This window comes from Lissotriton helveticus, chromosome 1_1 (genome assembly GCF_964261635.1).
Source record: "Lissotriton helveticus chromosome 1_1, aLisHel1.1, whole genome shotgun sequence".
NCBI lineage: Eukaryota > Metazoa > Chordata > Amphibia > Caudata > Salamandridae > Lissotriton > Lissotriton helveticus.
In genome coordinates, this window is record NC_136057.1 from 1298931169 (window position 1) to 1298951221 (window position 20053).

Genomic DNA, 20053 nt, shown 5'->3' on the forward strand with positions numbered 1-20053 from the left:
CACAAACAACAGCTCGAGGGGGTGCAGATAACAGGGGCGCAGAAATAGGGGTAAGGCCCCCGTTCTCGAACTGTTCCATTATTGTCCAATCACCTAACCATCACCAATCGTCACCGATCATTCCATCACCTAAGCAAGTGCGGGGAGCCGCGGTGAGAGTCTAAGAGAGTAGAGCGGAATGAGGTCTGGAAAGATCAGGGGCTCACCGGAGTCAATTCCAAGCAAAAAAGCAAAGACGAAAAAGGGGGTCAAGAAAACAGACACCGACGGCGCAACATCCCCCAGAATGGAGCAGAATCTTCTCTCCTTAACCGAGCCACCATCGGGTCTGGCCAACACTACAGCAAAACAAGGGCACCCAACGGTCCTGCTCCAAGTGTCACCAGCTACTGAGCCACTTACAAGGAAAAAGCTTCACCAACCCAAAATTTACACAAAGTTTGAGTTCCTAAAGGATGCAGGCTCAGCCTTTTTCTCGAGCAACAAGCATCTCCCGGGATTGCAATCCCCGCTGTCACCTTTACCGCTGCTGGGAAAATGTGTACCACTGCGCGACACTATCACAAGCACCAAAAGCACCTTGGTCCAGGGAACATCCGCGGCCAGGGTAGATCCTCATCAAAGTGGCACCCCAAAGCACAGGTCCACAAGTGCAAGCGCATCACTCGAGCCCCTAGTGTACTCATCGGTACTAGGAAAGTCCCCTGACTCGATCTGCAAACAGCAGCCACCACCTGCTCACTTAGCCAGCTGCACTCCAAGACCGCTACCGGAAGAGATCACAATTAGCCCAAAACCCACTTCGGAGACGAAAGAAGTAGACAAACTCAACAACCCGGACCCCCAAGACAGTTGTTCAAGTACGGGGGAAGCAGGGGCTGGTCTACAGCCTCCACCAACGACTAAGATACAAACCTCGGCCACTCCCAAGGATATCCAACCAGACTAGGGTGGACACATTAGGAGCCCCAACCATAGCACTCCCATTAAAGCCCACACGGCTGGCACAGGTGCCTCATCACTCACAAGAACTGGGCAACCATGCCTCAGCACCAAGTTTCTTGCACAGCGCGGCATTTAGCGCGGCATTCTGCCAACACAATTCCAGTCAACACAATTCGAGCCGGGAAGCTGAATGTAGGGCTACACCGCTTCACCCGAATGCTCAAGGGCGAGAGGACAGGTTAACAACCAACAATCTAGACCACAAAGACCCGTTTTTCCTCAACTCCCCTTTGGCTGACAACAACATCACCAATACTGTCCCAACTGCAAATTCCCAATCTGCAAATGAGAGAGAGCAGGGAAAAGATCACAACACCGGAGCCTGGATCTCCCTTTTAAACACAATTCAGCTAGCCGTAGAAGCCCTACAATATCAATCGGACAAAATGGATCTTCAACTCAACCTCCTTAACACACTGGCAGTCTTCACTGCGGGGATTGACGACAAGCTAGGTAATTTGAACACTCTGATACAAAGAGCACAAACAAATACCTACTTAAGCTGCAATTGCAATCAGGCAGTAGACAAATTAGCTACACTGCCTTCAATGCTAACCGACTTAATAGGGGACATTAAGTCACTGCACAGAGGCAAAGCCCCCAAAGAAATGGGCCCTACTAACTTTGCAGAAGGTAAAATCAGCAGCAAACCGTCTGACACAAGCTCAATTGGCCAGGAATCCCCTGCAAATGAGGAAACCACCCGGAAGAGATCGGAGTCCCCAAAAAAACTTAATGCAAAACAACGACGACAACAAAAAAGAAAAGGGCGCAAGCAAAATCTGTCGACAACTACAACAAAACTCTTTCCTATCTTCTCTGGCACTATTGGAAAACGCATGCAGACCACAAACACGGCCAACCCCTCAGAAGGGGAAATCCCAGCAGTTACCAGCCCAACCCAGACGCAAAATACAATCAGCAGCCCGCTGCATCAGGAAGGTCAAGGGTCCCAAGTCCAACCGGCTGCTAACTCTTTTGCACTTTTAGACACACATACAACTATGGCGACAAGTACTAGCCAGCACACACAGTCCGCTGAGTCCTTCGCAAAGCAGGAGCTGGTTACTGAACGCGAAGTGGCAGCCCTGATATCGTCAAACAGGGAAGCCTCTTACCGAACGGCCACTCCCGCCGAGCGCACTAACCAGGCCCATCTAACCTCAGCAGCAATCAAAAAACCCATCCCACCGATCAGCAAGGAGGGGGCAAGGGAAACACCCACAGGTCACATGTCAAGTCAATCGCAAGACGACCAAACTAGGGCCACACTTATGACAACTGTAACTATTCCCTCTGCCCACAGCCAATCTGAGCACTCAAAGACAATCTGGCCACGAGAGACGCAAACAACATTTAAGCAACCAACGCCAACCAAAGCACCAACCCACAGTTCCAACACGCCAGGTGAAGGCAGAAATCCAGCAATGCACAAACCTCCGCCCGATCTTGGCGCAGCAGCCTACGTCCATGCTGCAAATGCAAAACGGAAGGCAGACGGTAGTAGAACACAACTAACTGAGACTCTTGTCTTCCACCCGGAATACACATCGAAAGGGCAGCAGGACGTGCTGAATAGAGGCAACATTCTCAAAGTGATGAAATGCGCCCCTACCTTAGGGGGCATAAACTCCAATGATCTACTTTCGGTTGAATTTCTGCCCGCTGCGAACTCAAACAGTCAGGAGGTGACTAGGACGATTTAGTCCTCCAGTGACGTTGTTGACCTAATTATGTCAGAAGCAGCTCAATTCAAGAACTGGGGTATTGAGCTCGTTCCTCTACAAAGACCAGCCTACCCCTCGCCACTCGGTTCTGAACCAGCGAGGCAACAGGCTAACCCCTGCAGTGTCCTAAGGGGTGCGTTGGGAAGATCACCGACAAAAAGGGAGAACAGCATCTGGCAGCAACCATTGGATAGGCTGTCAATGACAACTGGCTAGGAACCAGTGCTCACAACAGGGAGGCGCAACTCAGCCCCAAGGAACCAGCAGCCTCGCACACTTACCACTGCCAACTTCGAGCGAGACAGCCTGCTAAACAAGTACTTACGCACCACGGGAGAATGGGTAGAAGTAAGTATATCTCCCAATTCGATATTGTAATCCTGCAGGAAACCTGGCTCTCAAGCACAAAACACATCCCGGGTTTCACCTGCTTCTCAACAGCCAGAACCAATAAATGTAGTCATCAGTCAGGCGGTTTGGCGACATATGTTTCCACCACCTCAATATCCTCGGCGGCCCAACTGGTCCCACCAACATCCCCAACCCTATCCGTAAAGATTAAGCTATAGCTGGGCACCAAAGAGGAAGAAGTCTGCTTTGTAAACGCATATGTTCAACCCAAAAACAGAGCCAAAGACTCAAGGAACATCTTGAACCAACTGGCGGAGCACGTCACCCAACTGGAGAACCCACTCCTCTTCTTGTCGGGGGACTTCAACCAAAACTTATTTGGCTCGTCATTAGAAGACGAAGCTCTGGGTCTTAATAAAATCTACAGTATACCAGCACAAAGTACTCCTCCAAATTGGAGAAAGCGCCAAAATAACGCTTTTCTCCAAGACTTAGAACATCAAAATCTTTGGGCACTAAACGGCAGATTTCTGACTGACTCCCCTCCAGTAGCTTCTTTCTACTCTCATAGAGCCAGCTCCATCTTGGATTACACTTTCGCCAGCCTGGCATTATTTCCATACATCCGGGAATTTAGAATGGGGGACCAGGGGGAAAGTGACCACCGCCCTCAGGAAAGCCAGCTGACAGCAAAAACGCCAATGGTAATCAGGCCAGACAACACACTGGGGGAGATTTATACAATCAACCAAAGGAAAATCAAATGCTCGCCAACCAACACAACCACCTTGGCTGAAGCTGCCATCCAAATGTACAACATACACACATCAGATGCGGCTGGGCTCATTTCTCACTGGGAGCAATACACAGATTCACTGGTAAACAAACTGGCAAGAAAGACTGCTCCTAAAGGCAACCATAATAAAGAGCATAGCAGTATCAGCCTAAAGAAAGGACAAAGAACACAACTACGCTCACAAAAAAGAGCTGCAAACCTATCCCTACGGAGGCTAAGAGCAGCGTCCCAAAACGAACAATTACGAGCCACACTGAAAAAACAAAGGGCTGAGCTCAAACACACAAAATGAGTAATAAAAAAAGACGCAGAAAATGAAGGTTGGGCAAAACGTTTATACGACTCCAAAAGCAACAACAGTGCCCGTTTTTGGCAAACAGTAAACAAGATCCTACGCCCAGACCACAAGGACCTCGGTTCACACATTGGGGAAGATCAGTGGCTTAACTACCTCGGCAGTCATTTCAACGAACCCTTGGGACAGACAGGGGCACAAAGAAGTACCAACGCAGAGCAAGCACCCGCAACGACCATGTCAACGCCGACAATCCCGGGAGATCAATTTCAACCTAGCGTTACCCCGGCACCATCAGCAGCCCAGCAAATAGCCCTAATAAAAAAACAGATGTGTAAGGGCAGGAAAGAAGGCGCTCCAGGTCCTAATGGCAACCCGCCAGCCCTGTTCAAGGAGAAAGACACAGAATGGGCCACCATACTACAATCTTTATTCACAGAAGTCAGACTCCTAAATAGAATCCCAGATTCCTGGAGAGGGTCAACGATTGTCCCCATACACAAAAAGGGAGACAAAACGGTCCCCGACAACTACCGTCTAATAGCCCTCCTTGATAACGAGGCCAAATACTTCGCTGGAATAATCTTAGAGGAGACTGTGACATGGGCGGACTCAAAGCAGATTATACCATGGAACTAGATGGGTTTCCGGAAAAAAACCGGAACAACAACCAACATCCTGGCTATCTCGCTGCTAATTGACGGAGCTAAAACAAAAAAACTGCCGCTGTACTTGTGCTATATCGATTTCAGCGCGGCCTTCGATAACATCGAGAGAGGCATGCTGTGGCGGAAACTTGCACAATGGGGCATACCTCAACCGCTTTTAAATATGCTGAAGTTACTTCACTATGACACCTGGGTGCAGGTGAAGCTGGGAAGTGGGACCCATCTGTCTTCCAAAGTCTGCATGACAAAAGGGCTAAAACAAGGGTGCGTGCTGGCCCCGACTCTGTTTAACCTGTTTATGGCAGACTTATCAGGCCGACTCGACACATGCAACTCCCATTCTCCGAGGCTGGGAGGAAAAACCCTAAGTAATCTATTATACGCGGATGACGTGGTACTTCTTAGTCACACACATATTGGCCTTCTGAATTTGCTGATCGAAATGCACAGCTACGCAATGGAAAACAACTTAAAAATCAATCCAAGTAAAACGCGCACGATGTCGATCAATACCAGGAACAAACACCAGAAGTCCTGGACTCTGGGCGGCCAAAAAATAGAGTCTTCACGCGAATATAAATACTTGGGACTTATCTTTGACACCGACGGTTCATTTGTTAGGCAGATGCAGGAAACCAAAAGAAGAGGGGCCTTGATCGCCATCACACTGAAAAATCTAGCAAACCAACTATCGGGGCCAACCCTGACACCATACTTAAAAGTCATTCAGGCTAAACTGCTCCCCTCAATTTCCTACGGCAGCGAGGCACTACGAGGAAGAGACTCCAGGAACCTAGATACCATCCAGGTAAAAGCATATAGAACTCTGTTCTCACTCCCGTCTTACACGTCGCCTGCCCAAATACGGCTGGAGTTCGGCCTAAAAAAACAAGACCTTGCAAGACAAGGAGCCTACATTATCTGCTGCCACAAACTCCGCTCTGCCTCCAATGACACCTTAAACGCGGTGCTGTGGCAAGATATACAAAGCAGGGATGTATCTCAGGCACGCTCCTACTTGAAGGCAGCATTGGGGGCTGTCAAGGCATCCGCACTTTGGGACATGCAACTGGGGCACAACCTGTGATTTGGAAGAACGTAAAAACTCTTTCCCTAACAGAGGACAAGGCCGCTTTTGCTAAAAGAAACCATACGTGGATGACTTTAAATACGTATAAATCCCTGACACCACAACTTTAGTTCAGCCAGGGCAACCCAAAAATCACTAAACTGAAGTTTTTGAAATATAGATTAGGGCCAGCAGAGAGCACCAACCACCATGGCTCAGGAGCAATGGCCATGAAGCCTGTCATCTCTGCAACCTAGCAACAGGAGACATACTCCACCTGACCTGTCTCTGCGAAGAGCTCCGACAAGCCCGCCGACAGCTACTAAGGGACCAGCTCAAGTAGATAGGGACCAGCACGCGAAGGCAGGCTGTGCTTGCATGCTTGAACCCTGCGAACACAAAAGTGAATTGTAGATACGTCAAGTTTCTGACTACTATAGAGCAAAGACTACCAAATCTACAACTTGCAGCAACCACTGGTTCTGGAACCTAACGGACGAACTTTGGGCTACAAATGCCTAGCCCGCCCCGGCTCAGGGAACACTGCTAGATAACTACCCTCGGTCTCTCACCGTATGGTCTTCGGTAAGGACGATTACACAGACTACCTTTTTACCACATTTTAATTAATTGTTTTAAATGTAACGATTGTACTGGTTTTAATTAACTATACATATAAAACGTACTTACTTACTTACTAATCACCCAACTTAAAAGCGCACAGGTGATCGACCTCGGTATCATGATAGCCTGCGCCTTCCCTACAGGTATGAAAGCATGTGACATGCGGCTAAGGATCAGTTCTCGGCAGAGGGCTCTCCCCCACTTATGTTTCCGCACCCTCCCTGTGTATGTTTCTGTCTCGCTGAGCCTGTAGGCGTTTCTTGCTCTCGATCACATTGTCCTGTTTTACGATCTGTCACGGGTTGTCTGTCCCCTAGGTCTGGAGGTCACCGGAGGCGCGTCTCCACCAGGGTGCGCTGTTGTACTTTAAAGCGAAATCCCGCAAGTGGAAAGAGAGCTGCCTGGCCGTGCGGGGAGATTACACGCTGGAGTGGGACGAAGAGAAACCGGTAAGGAGGAGGCTAGGAGCTGCCCTCTGATGTTTGAAACCTCTGTGCTATTGGAAGCAAGCTCTGTCTCCAGCTCTCTAGTATTGAGATACTGCAACTGAATGCATGATTACGCCATGAATGTCAATTCACCGAAATGTCATGGGTAGGTAGCAGATGTCACATCACATGTCCTTTGACCCCAATGCCATCGCAGGATGTGACGTCATATGACCTTTGACCCGTTGTCTGTTTCTCAGTTGTCTGTATTTTTTTTACACCGTGCTCCACAGTCTTTGTCACTTCCTGCTTTCTCTTAATCACCCTCCCTGTCCCCTGTTCTATGTCATCGTTGACTTCCTCACTGTTTTACTTATATTCTAATGTTTCTCCTCTCTCACTTGCTTCTCTCACCTGATTTTCTCACCAGTTCTGTCTTATGTCACCTTTCTTTCCCTGTCGCACACTTCTTACTCCCTTGTCTGTCCCTTTCCTACCTGTCTCTGCCTCGATGTCCGCAACACTTCTATATCTCTCACCTTTCCTCCTCCCCACCTGCCTCTCAGCTGTTTTTCCAACCTGCCTCTGTGTCTCTCTCTAAATTCTATAACCACCCTGTCTCCCATTCAGCTGTATCCCTTCATCACTACTCTTTTAATTGTCTCCCTTTTTTCAGCTGTCACTTTCTCACTTCTCCAGCTCCCCCTTCTCTTGCTGTCCATCTAGCTGTGTCGTGACTCTCTCACACCCATCCCCCCATCTCTCTAAGCTGTCTCTCTTACCTTTGTCTTCATTACTTCTCTTTGCTGTCCCTGGCCTCTTCTTCTCTCTCAGCAGACTCTTTTTCGTAATCTCTCACCTGTCTCCCCCACTCTCTCAGCTGCATCTGCAATACTCACCTTACATGGGCATCTCTGACCAGTACCTTTCTTACAAGTCTCACCTCCCCCTCTGCCACTCAGTTATCTATCACCAGCTGCCCCTCTATTACTTTTCTCATACCTTTTTGTCTTTCATCTCTCTGTCTATACACGTCTCGTAATGTTACCCAGTTTCACCTGTCTTTGCCTCTCTCTGACTCTCAGCTGTCACTTTGTCTCCTATGTGTTTATCAGTTATCGTTTTCTCTTGCCTCACTCTTTTCACATCTGTCTGTATCTCCCACACCTGTCACCCCATGTCTTTAATTCCTCTGTCTCTCTCACATATACAACCTGCTCTTGTCTCTCGATCGATGACATGTCTCATTGCAGTGACCTCTTCCTTTTATTATTATCTCTTACTTCCCCTCAAAGTCTTCCCCCACCCCCCCACCCCCCCTCTCTCTCTCTCTCTCTCTCTCTCTCTCTCTCTTTCTCACTCTTTCTCACTCTCTCTCACTCTCTATCCTCTCCTCTCCTGCCCTTCATGCTGCCCTACGTGCTCTGGGGCAGCAGGGGACATAGAGATGGCCTTTGCGTCTGCTCCACTTGCAACAATAAATAATTGTTTTGCAAGTTTGTTACTTACCTCTGTGGGAGGGTTCACAAGCACAGTGCTAGGGATCTCAGGATACAAGACAGGGGTCGCCCTGGTGACTCCTAAATGGGGAACTAGGGCTACACTGTTGGGAACAGGATCTCAGTACAAGCTGTGAATTTACCTGCACACAGGCTCTAAATGCAGGCTCTGTACTATTGAAACAAATCCGCTCACAGGCTCTAAACGCAGGCTCTGTACTATTTAAACAGGGAAACATCACTTACAACGCAACTTTTACCACGCAGTGCCTTTACATCGCAACCATTACAACGCAAACCATTACAACGCATTTCGCTGGGGGGTGCTCTAGGATAGGGAATAGGTTAATTTACTATCCAATAACCTTCCCTAGTGTCCACGGGGACTGGAGTTGGAATAGTAAATTAAACTATTCACTATCCAGCGCCCAAAAGCACTATGCATTGTAATGGTATGCGTTGTAAAAACCGCGTTGTAAAAGCATGCGATGTAAAAGCATGCGTTGTAATGTCGTACATCCATTTAAACACATCCGCTCACAGGCTGTAAATGCAGGCTCTGTACTAGTGAAACGCATCCCCTCACAGGCTCTAAATGCAGGCTCTGTACTATTGAAACACATCCACTCACATGCTCTAAATGCAGGCTCTGTACTATTGAAAAGCAACCCTTCACAGGCTCTAAATGCAGGCTCTGTACTATTGAAACGCATCCCCTCACAGGCTCTAAATGCAGGCTCTGTACTATTGAAACACATCCCTTCACAGGCTTTAAATGCAGGCTCTGTACTACTGAAATGCATCCCTTCACAGGCTCTAAATGCAGGCTCTGTACTATTGAAACGCATCCCTTTACAGGCTCTAAATGCAGGCTCTGTACTACTGAAATGCATCCCTTCACAGGCTCTAAATGCAGGCTCAGTACTATTGAAACGCATCCCTTTACAGGCTCTAAATGCAGGCTCTGTACTACTGAAATGCATCCCTTCACAGGCTCTAAATGCAGGCTCTGTACTATTGAAACGCATCCCTTTACAGGCTCCAAATGCAGGCTCTGTACTGTTGCATCCTGCTCAACATCCGCTCCATCCACAGACACGCCATCGAACTCTGGAACCTGCTCGACACAACTTCACCAGACGTCGCCTTCCTCACGGAAACCTGGATGAACGCCTCCTCTGCACCCGACATCACCATCGCCATCCCAGACGCATACAAGATCACCCGGAGGGACCGCATCAACCAGACCGGAGGAGGCATCGCCATCATACACAAGAACACCATCCGCATCACGACCGACTCCAACGACACCTTCTCCGCCGCAGAGCACCTCCACCTCCAGATCCACGCTGACCCAAAGACGACGCTCAGAGGCACCCTCGTCTACAGACCCCCGGGACCACGCACACAATTCAGCGACGACATCACGGACTTCATCAGCACGCACGCCCTCCCCTCCACTGACTACATCCTCCTAGGGGACCTCAACTTCCACCTGGAGAACAACAAGGACCGCAACACCGCCGCCCTGCTGGACAACCTCGCCAACCTCGGACTCAAGCAACTGGTCAACACCCCCACCCACTACGCCGGCCACACGCTTGATCCCGTCTTCTCTTCCAGCAAGCACATCACCTTCAGCCACGCCACCGGACTCCACTGGACCGACCACAGCTGCGTCCACTTCAGCTTCAGAAGAACCACGACCCACCACCACCCGCAACAGGTTCCTCACAGGAGCTGGAGCAAGATCACTGCCGAGCAGCTCACCACCTCCCTCAGCCAGAACCCACCCGCCAGCACAACGGACCCCAACGAAGCAGTCCGCAACTTCACGCAGTGGCTGACCGGCTGCGCCGACGACCTCGCGCCACTAAAGAAACCTCCCAGCAGACCCAGAAGCAAGAAGGCCTCCTGGTTCACCGACGAACTCAAGGACTCCAAGAAGAACTGCCGCACCCTCGAGAAAGCCTGGCTCCGCGACCAGACCACAGACAACATGACCGCCCTCAAACACGCCACCCGCAAGCACCACCAGCTTATCCGCACCACCAAGAAGAAATCTCTGAAGGAACGACTGGACAACAACTCCCACGACAGCAAGGAACTCTTCAACATCGTCAAGGAGTTCTCCAACCCCAGCACCGGCAACAACGACATCACTCCTTCACAAGATCTCTGCGACTCTCTCGCCTCGTTCTTCCACCGCAAGATCGCCGACATCCACAACAGCTTCGACGCACCATCCACGCACCCTACCGTCGAACCAACGCCTCCCACCGCCACCCTCCGCACCTGGACCACGGTGACCACCGAAGACACAGCCCGCACGATGAGCGCCATCCACTCCGGATCTCCAACTGACCCCTGCCCCCACCACGTCTTCAACAAGGCCGAATCCACCATCGCACCCCAACTCCGGAACATCATCAACACCTCCTTCAACACCGCCACCTTCCCGGAGAGCTGGAAGCATGCCGAGCTCAGCACCCTACTGAAGAAACCAACAGTGGACCCCACCGACCTCAAGAACTTCAGCCCCATCTCGCTCCTCCCTTTTCCTGCCAAAGTCATCGAGAAGACCGTCAACAGACAGCTTGCCGCCTTTCTCGAGACGAACGGATCCCTCGACCCCTCGCAGTCCGGTTTCAGAGCCAACCACAGCACCGAGACCGCCCTCATCGCAGCCACCGACGACATCCGAGCCCTGCTCGACAACGGGGAAACAGCGGCACTCATCCTCCTGGACCTCTCTGCAGCGTTCGACACTGTCTGCCACCGCACCCTAGTTCAACGCCTAAGCAACATCGATATCCAAGAGAAGGCGCTGGAGTGGATCACCTCGTTCCTCGCCGGAAGAACACAGAGAGTCCGCCTCCCCCCGTTTTGATCCGAGGCCACCGAAGTCATCTGCGGCGTCCCGCAAGGATCATCACTCAGCCCCACCCTCTTCAACGTCTACATGAGACCTCTTGCAGCCATCGCACGCCAGCACAACCTCAACATCATCTCGTACGCCGACGACACACAGCTGCTCCTCTCCCTCACCAGAGACCCCGTCACCGCCAGAACTAGCCTACACGAAGGGATGAAAGACGTCGCCGAATGGATGAAGAAAAGCCGCCTCAAACTGAACTCAGACAAGACGGAAGTTCTCATCCTGGGACCATCGCCCTCCGCCTGGGACTGCTCCTGGTGGCCCCCCGCCCTGGGCACCACTCCCAAGCCAACAGACCACGCACGCAACCTGGGCTTCATCCTGGACTCCTCCCTCTCGATGACCTGACAAGTCAACGCCGTCTCCTCATCGTGCTTCAACACCCTACGCACGCTCCGCAAGATCTTCCGCTGGATCCCGACCGTAACCAGGAAGACGGTCTCCCAGGCACTCGTCACCAGCCGACTGGACTACGGAAACACCCTCTATGCCGGAACCACAGCCAAGCTACAGAAAAGACTCCAACGCATCCAGAACGCCTCCGCCCGACTCATCCTGGACATCCCCCGATGCAGCCACATCTCCGGCCACCTGAGGGACCTGCACTGGCTCCCCGTCAGCAAGAGGATCACGTTCAGGCTCCTCACCCACGCACACAAGTCTCTCCACGACCTGGGCCCCAAGTACCTCAACGACCGCCTGACTTTCTTCACGCCCACCCGTCAGCTACGTTCTACTAGACTCGCCCTCGCCGCCGTACCACACATCCGAAGAGCCAACGCCGGAGGCAGATCCTTCTCCTACCTGGCGGCCAAGACATGGAACTCCCTCCCCATCCACCTTCGGCTGACCCAGGACCATCTCGCCTTCAGGAGACAACTCAAGACCTGGCTGTTCGAGCAATAGCAGACCCCTTCCCCCAAGCGCCTTGAGACCCTTCCGGGTGAGTAGTGCGCTATACAAATGGTATGATTGATTGATTGATTGATTGATTGATTGATTGATTGTTGAAACACATCCGCTCACAGGCTCTATTGGGAAAAGGCTACACACCCTATCAGATTCCAAGCTCTGAAGTAAAGGGAAACAACTAAACACTGACCCCGAATCTGAGTTCTGTACCACAGGGATACATTTGCACACAGGCTCTCACTGCATGCACTACTCTAAAGCAAAGCAGCTACACTAGCTGGGACTGCAAGCTCTAAACTAAACGGAAACAGTTGCACACTGGCTCCTTCTGCGAGCTCTACACCAAAAGGAAACACCCACGCTTAGATGCGGACTGTGCGCTCTGTAGTAGAGGGATCCGGCTACCCGCTCGGTTGTGAAGCGAAACAGCTACTCACCACTTCTGTGAGCTCTTTAGTAAAGGAGAGAGCTACACCCTGGATCTGACTACAAGCTCTGCACTAAACTGAAGCAGCTACACATAGGCTCTGACGGTGAGCTCTATAGTAAAGGGAAGGAGCTGTACATTGCAGTAGCGGCTGCTCAGGATCTGCAGCCGTCGAGTAGTGAGGGGGGGAGGATACAAAAATAAGGATACTTACCTGCCCCTGCGGTCGCCACATGCTCCTCTCTCGCTCCTCAACTCCAGGGCTGGTCCACGCTGCGCAGGCTCCCAGATCGCAATCCTGACGCTGTTCTCATGCTGGGAATACTATTGGTCTGAGCAGCCAGGCTTGCCACTCAGACAGTGCCTGGAAGCCGGTGGCTTTTCTTCACCCAGCTGTACCACAGAGACGGGTGGAGAAATGCTAAGTGCACATGAAGGCTTGGCCGGCCAAACCATCCTGCATACTTAGTAGTGCCCATCACCACTCCTCCCCACTGTTGCACACAGGGTGCATGGCCCCACACTCGCTGGCAGGCTGCAGGTAAGAATAGAAATAAAATAATCATAAAATTGGTTTATTATCATTTTATTTTTCATCTGTTTAAATCTGCTGCCACCTAGTGGGCGACGCTCCTCCGCCATAGAAAGAGAACTTTTCCCTGAAGGGAGAGCGCTTCACAGTCACTCTGACCACGAGCTCTGTAGTAAATGGAGACAACATATCAGAAAAGGTACCCGCTAACAATGCTTTTAGGTCCAAGAGTGAGGGGGGAAACAACAGTAACTATAAGAGTACTCTTGCCAGACCTATATTGTTTTTCTAGTGGCCTAACGAGGCTCTTTACCTGGGCAATTCCACACCATAGAATCCTTCGCACAAGAATGAATGAATGCACTCTATAAATGGATAAATCAAATCAAATGATGCAAAATGTATTACTTTTTGTTCAAAGGTTTTTTTATGTGCAGCTACACACTGGATCTGACTCTAACCTATATACTATTTGGTAAAAGCTATATATTGGGTAAGACTGCGGCTCTACACTCACTGCAACAACTACACATTGACTCTGACTGCAAGCTCTGTACTAAAAGGAAAAAGTTAAATACAAGATGCTAACTTTGAGCGCTGTACTAAACGTAAAGAGCTAAAACACTGTATCTGACTGTAGCAGCTCTTAATTTGAGCCGCTGGTTTCCGGTGCTCAGCTCTAGCACTACATTGCTGACACCGGCGCTTGTGACAGACTGACATTAGGTGGCACTGTCTGGGTAATTTAGAGATGACCACAACAACAGTTAGTTATTAATTCAATGTACATTAAAAATGACTATTACCTGCCCTCCAAGCCATTGTTATAGCTTTAGGGGCCTGGAGTAGTCCAAACTGGCACACCTGTAAGAGTGTGATGGTTAGTAGGTATATTGTCACTTTCATTGGCAGTTTAGCGGGAGCAATGTGTGGTGCAAGCTGCAGTGGCCTCCTGACGAGAGCCCTGGCACTTATTTTTTTTTACATATTAAGCACCTGACTGTAGTGAAGGGAAACAGCTGGACATAGGCTCTAAATACAAGCTGTTTCTATTGATTACCAGTAAATTGTGTCCAAAGATGGCACTACTCTCAACTCCCCTTTATTCTCTCTTTCCTCTCCTACTTCAGTTTCAATATGACTTTTTTTCTCCTCTCTTCCAAATTCTCTTTTTGTTCATGTATACCTTGCTTGAAGGGCTTGGATCTGCTTATCTGCTGCTTCTTGAAATGCATCAAAGATTACTTCAAGGATTTTCTGTTTAATGGCAATCCCACAGCGATGCAGGGCTTTGATTGCGTGTTTTGTATCTACAGGTCCAGGCTAAATGCGGTCGATCTAAAGCATGTTCGAGTCTCTCCGGGTACAAGCTGGCCACCTCTCTCCAGGAGTATGCGCAGCTTGTGAGCGCCTTTTCTCGGGTCCTGACAGGTAAGACCAGCTCATCATGGGGCGCGTTGGGGCCAACAGCTGGGTCCTCTTCTGTGAGGTTTCCAGCATATGAGGGCACGAGAGTAGGTGGGCTGACTGAAAATAGTGACAGGTGAGGAAAGAAACCCCTTAGAGCAGGTCATCACATTTAGAGCCCAAGAGAAGGTTATACAACATACAGAGCCCAACAGAAGACCATAAAACACACAAAACACAAGAGAAAGCCCTAAAGAAATCAAAGTCCAAGAGCAAGCTGCATTAATGCTGCAAACCCAATACCAGTGGGAGACTTCCGATTTTGTTAGCCCAAAACAGCTTTGCTTCAGCTGTCTCCTGATTAAAATTGCCTCTGCTTCCATGTAAGTTAATGGAGAAAATAAATTCTCCCTCTTTGCAGTCTGAAAATGGTGGCATGTATGAAGCTGTGAAAAACACAGAGCAGGGGAGAAAACTGTAAAGCACACAGACCACGAGAGAAAGACATAAAACACACAGCACCTATGAGAGCACTGTTGAACACACAGCCAGTGAGAATTCATAAAACACACAGATCCCAACAGAAAGCCACAAAATGCATACAAGAGAAAGCAGCAAATCACACAGAGTACAACAGAAAGCTGTAAAACACACCATAAGGTCATTTTGGAGTGGTACACACAGGGCTGGACCCTGTGTTTTTCCTGAAAAAGAGCATTGGGGAAGCTCGAAACATGTTGACGTCTACTAGGGACCCCTAACTTATTATAGCTAGGCCCACTAGAGACCCACCTCCTTTTTAATATGCTAACTAGGAGCCAGAATAAAGGTTTTATCGCCGACTAGTTAGGTTCTTTTAAACTCACCCCACTCCACAACACCACTGCTCTTCACATAGCTCCTCACTATATAGTGCTCCTACGTCTCATTGCAAGTCGTAGCACGCCTCAACCCGCAGCAGGTTGAGATGGCCCCAATGATGAAGCATGTCACCGTGGGGAAACCCTGGTGAGTGAGGGGACTCAAGAAAGGAAATCTTTCCTTTCTGATCGATTTTCCAACTCAGAGTGAGTGATAATCCTTTTTACAACTGTGGAGAGGTGTGGCTCACTGGTTAGAGGCAGCAGACCTGTAAGCAGAGAACGGCCCGGGACCAGGGTTCAATTCCCGACGCGGCAGGGTCTTGTACCAGGGTCAACGGACTCGATAATTCTCGCCTCAGTGCCTACTCTAACCAGGGAACACACTCGGTAACTCTGGGCATTAAGCTTGCCTCATCTCTACAACGGCCCCCCACAGACGCCGGGGATGCCTGGTTTCACCCTGGAGATACCCAGAAAGGGAGCATCTCACAGGGAAAACCAGGACGGGTTCCCCAGCGGTCTACAGCGCCAGGACACTCGGGTAGAGTAACAGTGCGCTTTACAAGTATCCCACATTTACATTTACATTTATACAACTAGGTCCCTATCCGATATCTCGGATTTTGTAGGTCTCCAAAAATACCCATACATTCTATGTGTGGTGAATCGCATAGCACATATCCAGTACATGGGATCCTTGTTAGTTTGTCTAGGATTAAAAAGGTATTGATAGAGTATGCGTCCAGTAAAAATCCTATGGCTGACAGCGCTCATGCACCTCTGCACCATAGATCAAGGCTGTGCATTGCTCTGTGCATCCTGTTTGTGTCAGTGGCATAACAAACCTTGAGGGGGCCCCCCTGCAGGGTACGTGAAGGGGCCCCCTTTGGACTCAATCTAGAGCTCCCCAGCAGAAGTGTGGTGCTGACGGGGCCCCCTGGAGGGTGAGGGCCCCCCCTTGCACTGCGGGGGCTGCAGGGGCCTGTGTTACGCCCCTGGTTTGTGTGTTGTGGGGGGGGGGCAGAATCACACCAGCAGCAGGCTGATCTTGGTAGACACAGATCTGTGCTGTGCTCACCCCATTGTGAAATGTAGCAGAGCAAATTTGGTTGCTGCACTGCATTGTATGAAAACTTATGAAATCTTCCCATAGAGCTCAAGAGACAGCTGTTAAAAACACATAGTTAATGGGGAGGCTGTAAAATGCACAGACCACGAGGGAAGCATACAAAATGTAAACGGTAATATAATAATAATAAATAATTCCAGATTTATAAAGCGCAACTTATCACCCCTAAGGGTATCCAGGTGCTGGGGGCTGTTGGGGAGATTAAGCGAGCTATCGCCCAGAGTCACATGATGCTGAGCTGAGCTGCCGTTGGGGATCAAACTACAAGCCCCGCGCTCTGGAGTCAGCCACTCTGGCCGCTGCGCCACACCTCTCCCCAGTACAGTACAGTAGGTGGTCAACCCTTGAGCTGAAGGGCAAGTAAAGTTGCCTGATACACATTCCCTTGGGAGAGTGGTATATTGTATAAGTACAAAGAAAAGGCACTGGTGAAGCCTATCCGACTAGACACTAATAATGTTATTTAAACGTGCACACAACACATAGGTGCCTGGTACTGGACACAGGGAGGAGTGTTCTCTGCACAGGGTGCTCCCTCAGTGCACTCGAACCCCAGGATTGTGTTGCTGTATTCGCATTGTGTTTCTTTCAGTTGGGAGCTCTGCAGACCGGTGGCCTTTCCTCCCTACAGACTTTCCTCTCTTCCTCTACCACCCCTTCTGCCGGCACTACTTCTTCTGTTGCAGCTCGGCGGAGTCACACCACGCCTGGAAGTGCGCCCTTCGTGAAGGGATCCGTCATCACAACACAGGTATGTCAGCAGGGCTGGAACCAGGGCACCCTGACTGGAAGCAAGAATCCCCTTGTCTGAAGGGTGTCTGACAGGATCCACCTCCATAGAGGCCTCGGGTGGACGGGGCATAAATACACTGCCATGCAGATTCAGTCCTGTAATTCTCTAAGAAAGAACACCCATCCAGTTGCATTCCTCTTGCACTTACGGTGCACACCAAGAGGCGTGTTTACAAGCCCCTTGTGCCGCCAGTGCGTCACTTTTAATGTGGAAAAAAGTGGCATACAAGAGGCTTGTAAATAAGCCCCCAATTCTGTAGCTGGTTGTGCATTTCCAACCTCTTGCTTCATCATCTCCACCTGTTGATGTGTGTGTTTATCCCACCTGCTTCTATGCTGTGCATACCTTTTGTTGTTGGTGTCTAAACCCACCCAATCCTGTGGCTGTCTATGCGATCCCTTAGTGCTGTTCTCATACACATCGTGTGCCTCTCTATGTCAATGTTTTCCTCTTTATGCACAGCCCATTCTTTGGTCTCTGTGCTCTCTCCATGTCGCTCTCCATGCATACCCAGCCCCTGATATTCAGCAAGGTTCACTGTTCCTTGCAAGTGACCTTCCGCCTCTGTCTTCCATCAGTTCTGCAGAGAGGAGACTCGTCCCACGTGGAGGCCTTCTTGGAGTCAGTGCGCTTCTTCCGGCAGGAGAAGGGACGCTACGGTGCATGGGACCACCTGCTGGGCACCGAGCCAGAGGTTTGTGAGTCCCCCTTGTTTGTGCTTGGCTAGGCCGGAATCATTTGCCCCCCTTGACCAGAGCCCATTGACGCACATTCTTAACCTTTGGACTTCTGTGGACCCCTACTTAATTATTGCTGGAATCAGAGGTGATCATTATTGGATTCCGGGGACCCTGGCCTAAGCAGTTTTGATGAAATGAACTTCAGAGCAATACACACAATTTTGGAAACACACATTCGTCAAACAAATCTCAAATGATGAAATATTTTATTTAATTCATAAAGAAATATAAAAAATCATAATTTTAATTTAATGAGAAATTTGGAGCTTTTCTAAATTCAATTGAGGCCACTCATCATCCATACTACATGTCAGGGCTCAGTCCGGGACACTGGCAAGTGTCAGGGACTCTGGCAAGGACTAGTGGCAGGGAAGACAAAGTATGCCGAATACTGGGTATAGAGCTGCCCCAGGCCACACAATGAGACAACGGAGAAAGGGAATCCAAAGAGGAAGCTCTGTATAAGAGAATAAGATGGCTAAGGTTCAGAAAGGGCTGGCATTCAAAAGGCAATTTAGCATTTTGTATACCTAATACCCAGGATTGATGGGCAAGCCATATATAGAAAACAACATTAACAACAAAGGGAATGTGGGGTAAAGCACTTGGGAGCTCCACACGGTAAGACTGAAGCTCGGTAAGTTCCTCACCTACAATTGCTGTTACAGATACTGACTGCAAATACCCACATATAGGGATACATGCAAAGGCAAGGTCTGTGGAGTTGATACCTATAGTGATGTTATAAACGTAACTCAAAGACAATACTCACAGTGAACAAGAAACACCACTGAGGTTATCAGCTTTACCCATGGGTCCTGGCGATCAAACAGGAACCCGCAAGGCAGTAACAGCAAGGGTGTAGAACTAAACACAAGCATGATAGACAAGGAGCTAGCAAGGAGGAGTGCTTAACAGGAAAGGAAGAAAACCACCGGGCACACTTGGCAGAAAGCAAGTAACAGACACACAAGGAAACTAGAAGCAAGACAGTGGGAATAGAAAGCCCGCAAACTAGGAACTGGAACAAAGGAAATGGGAAGAAAGGCAAGGACTGCAAAAGGATAAACAGAAAGAGAGGCTGCTACAAAGATATTTTAGAATAGTGCTGGTTAGGGAATCAAGGGAACAAAGTTGCACTGAAGGCGGTGCTGGTTATGGAACACGAATTTAGCTAAAGCACAGGAGTCAAGGTAGCCCTGCAGGCAGTGCTAGTTCAGGAACAAGGAAAAACTATAGCTCAGAAACAGGAACAAGGAATGCCAGGGCTCGGGAGTCAAGGTAGCACTGCAGGCAGTCTAATTCAGGAACAAGGAAAATAGCTACAGCTCACGAACAAGTAATAGCTATAGTGCAGAATCTCTGGAAACAAGGATATCAAACGCTCAGGAAACAAGGGTCGGTATCACTGGTACACAGCTACAATGACCAACGCTGGACTTAAGGGAGCTGGGGCTTAAAAGAGCTCATAGTAATCATGTGCATCAGGTATAAGTAGGCTAGCAGCAGCCAGCCACAGGTGAACTGAATTCCTCCACCCATCCTTGGCCTGCAGGGGTTGAGATTAAGCAGTGAGCAGGGGATTATGCGAAATGGAGTTTCCAGCATGAGCAGACTGGCTTCCACAAAACCCGGCATGGATTGGGAATGGATGTCAATTCCCAAACAGTGTCCAAATGGCTGAAGGGCAGGATATGCATGCATGGGAGTGTCTTGAAGCTTACTAGAACACAGGAAAGTCACACTACGCAGCACCCTGGTTGTGGGCATGAGAGCGCAGGACGCGGATTGTTTCAGCACATTCTGTTTGATTCATTTGCACTGCTCCTACAAATAAATCTGAGGATACC

General features: G+C 49.6%; 1 protein-coding gene across 4 annotated transcripts in view; it reads left to right on the forward strand.

Moving 5' to 3' along the window:
• The window catches only part of NIBAN3 (niban apoptosis regulator 3), a 143357-nt gene that overhangs the window by 45922 nt on the left and 77382 nt on the right, over positions 1-20053 (forward strand). For 3 of the 4 annotated variants that reach the window (XM_078681223.1, XM_078681229.1, XM_078681238.1), the window contains exons 3-6: positions 6853-6984; positions 14588-14702; positions 17263-17421; positions 18042-18157. In XM_078681223.1, the coding sequence (XP_078537349.1) occupies positions 6853-6984; positions 14588-14702; positions 17263-17421; positions 18042-18157 (522 nt within the window). Of the gene's footprint in view, positions 1-6852; positions 6985-14587; positions 14703-17262; positions 17422-18041; positions 18158-20053 lie in introns of those variants that run through there. The other variant, XM_078681244.1, reaches the window with a different exon arrangement.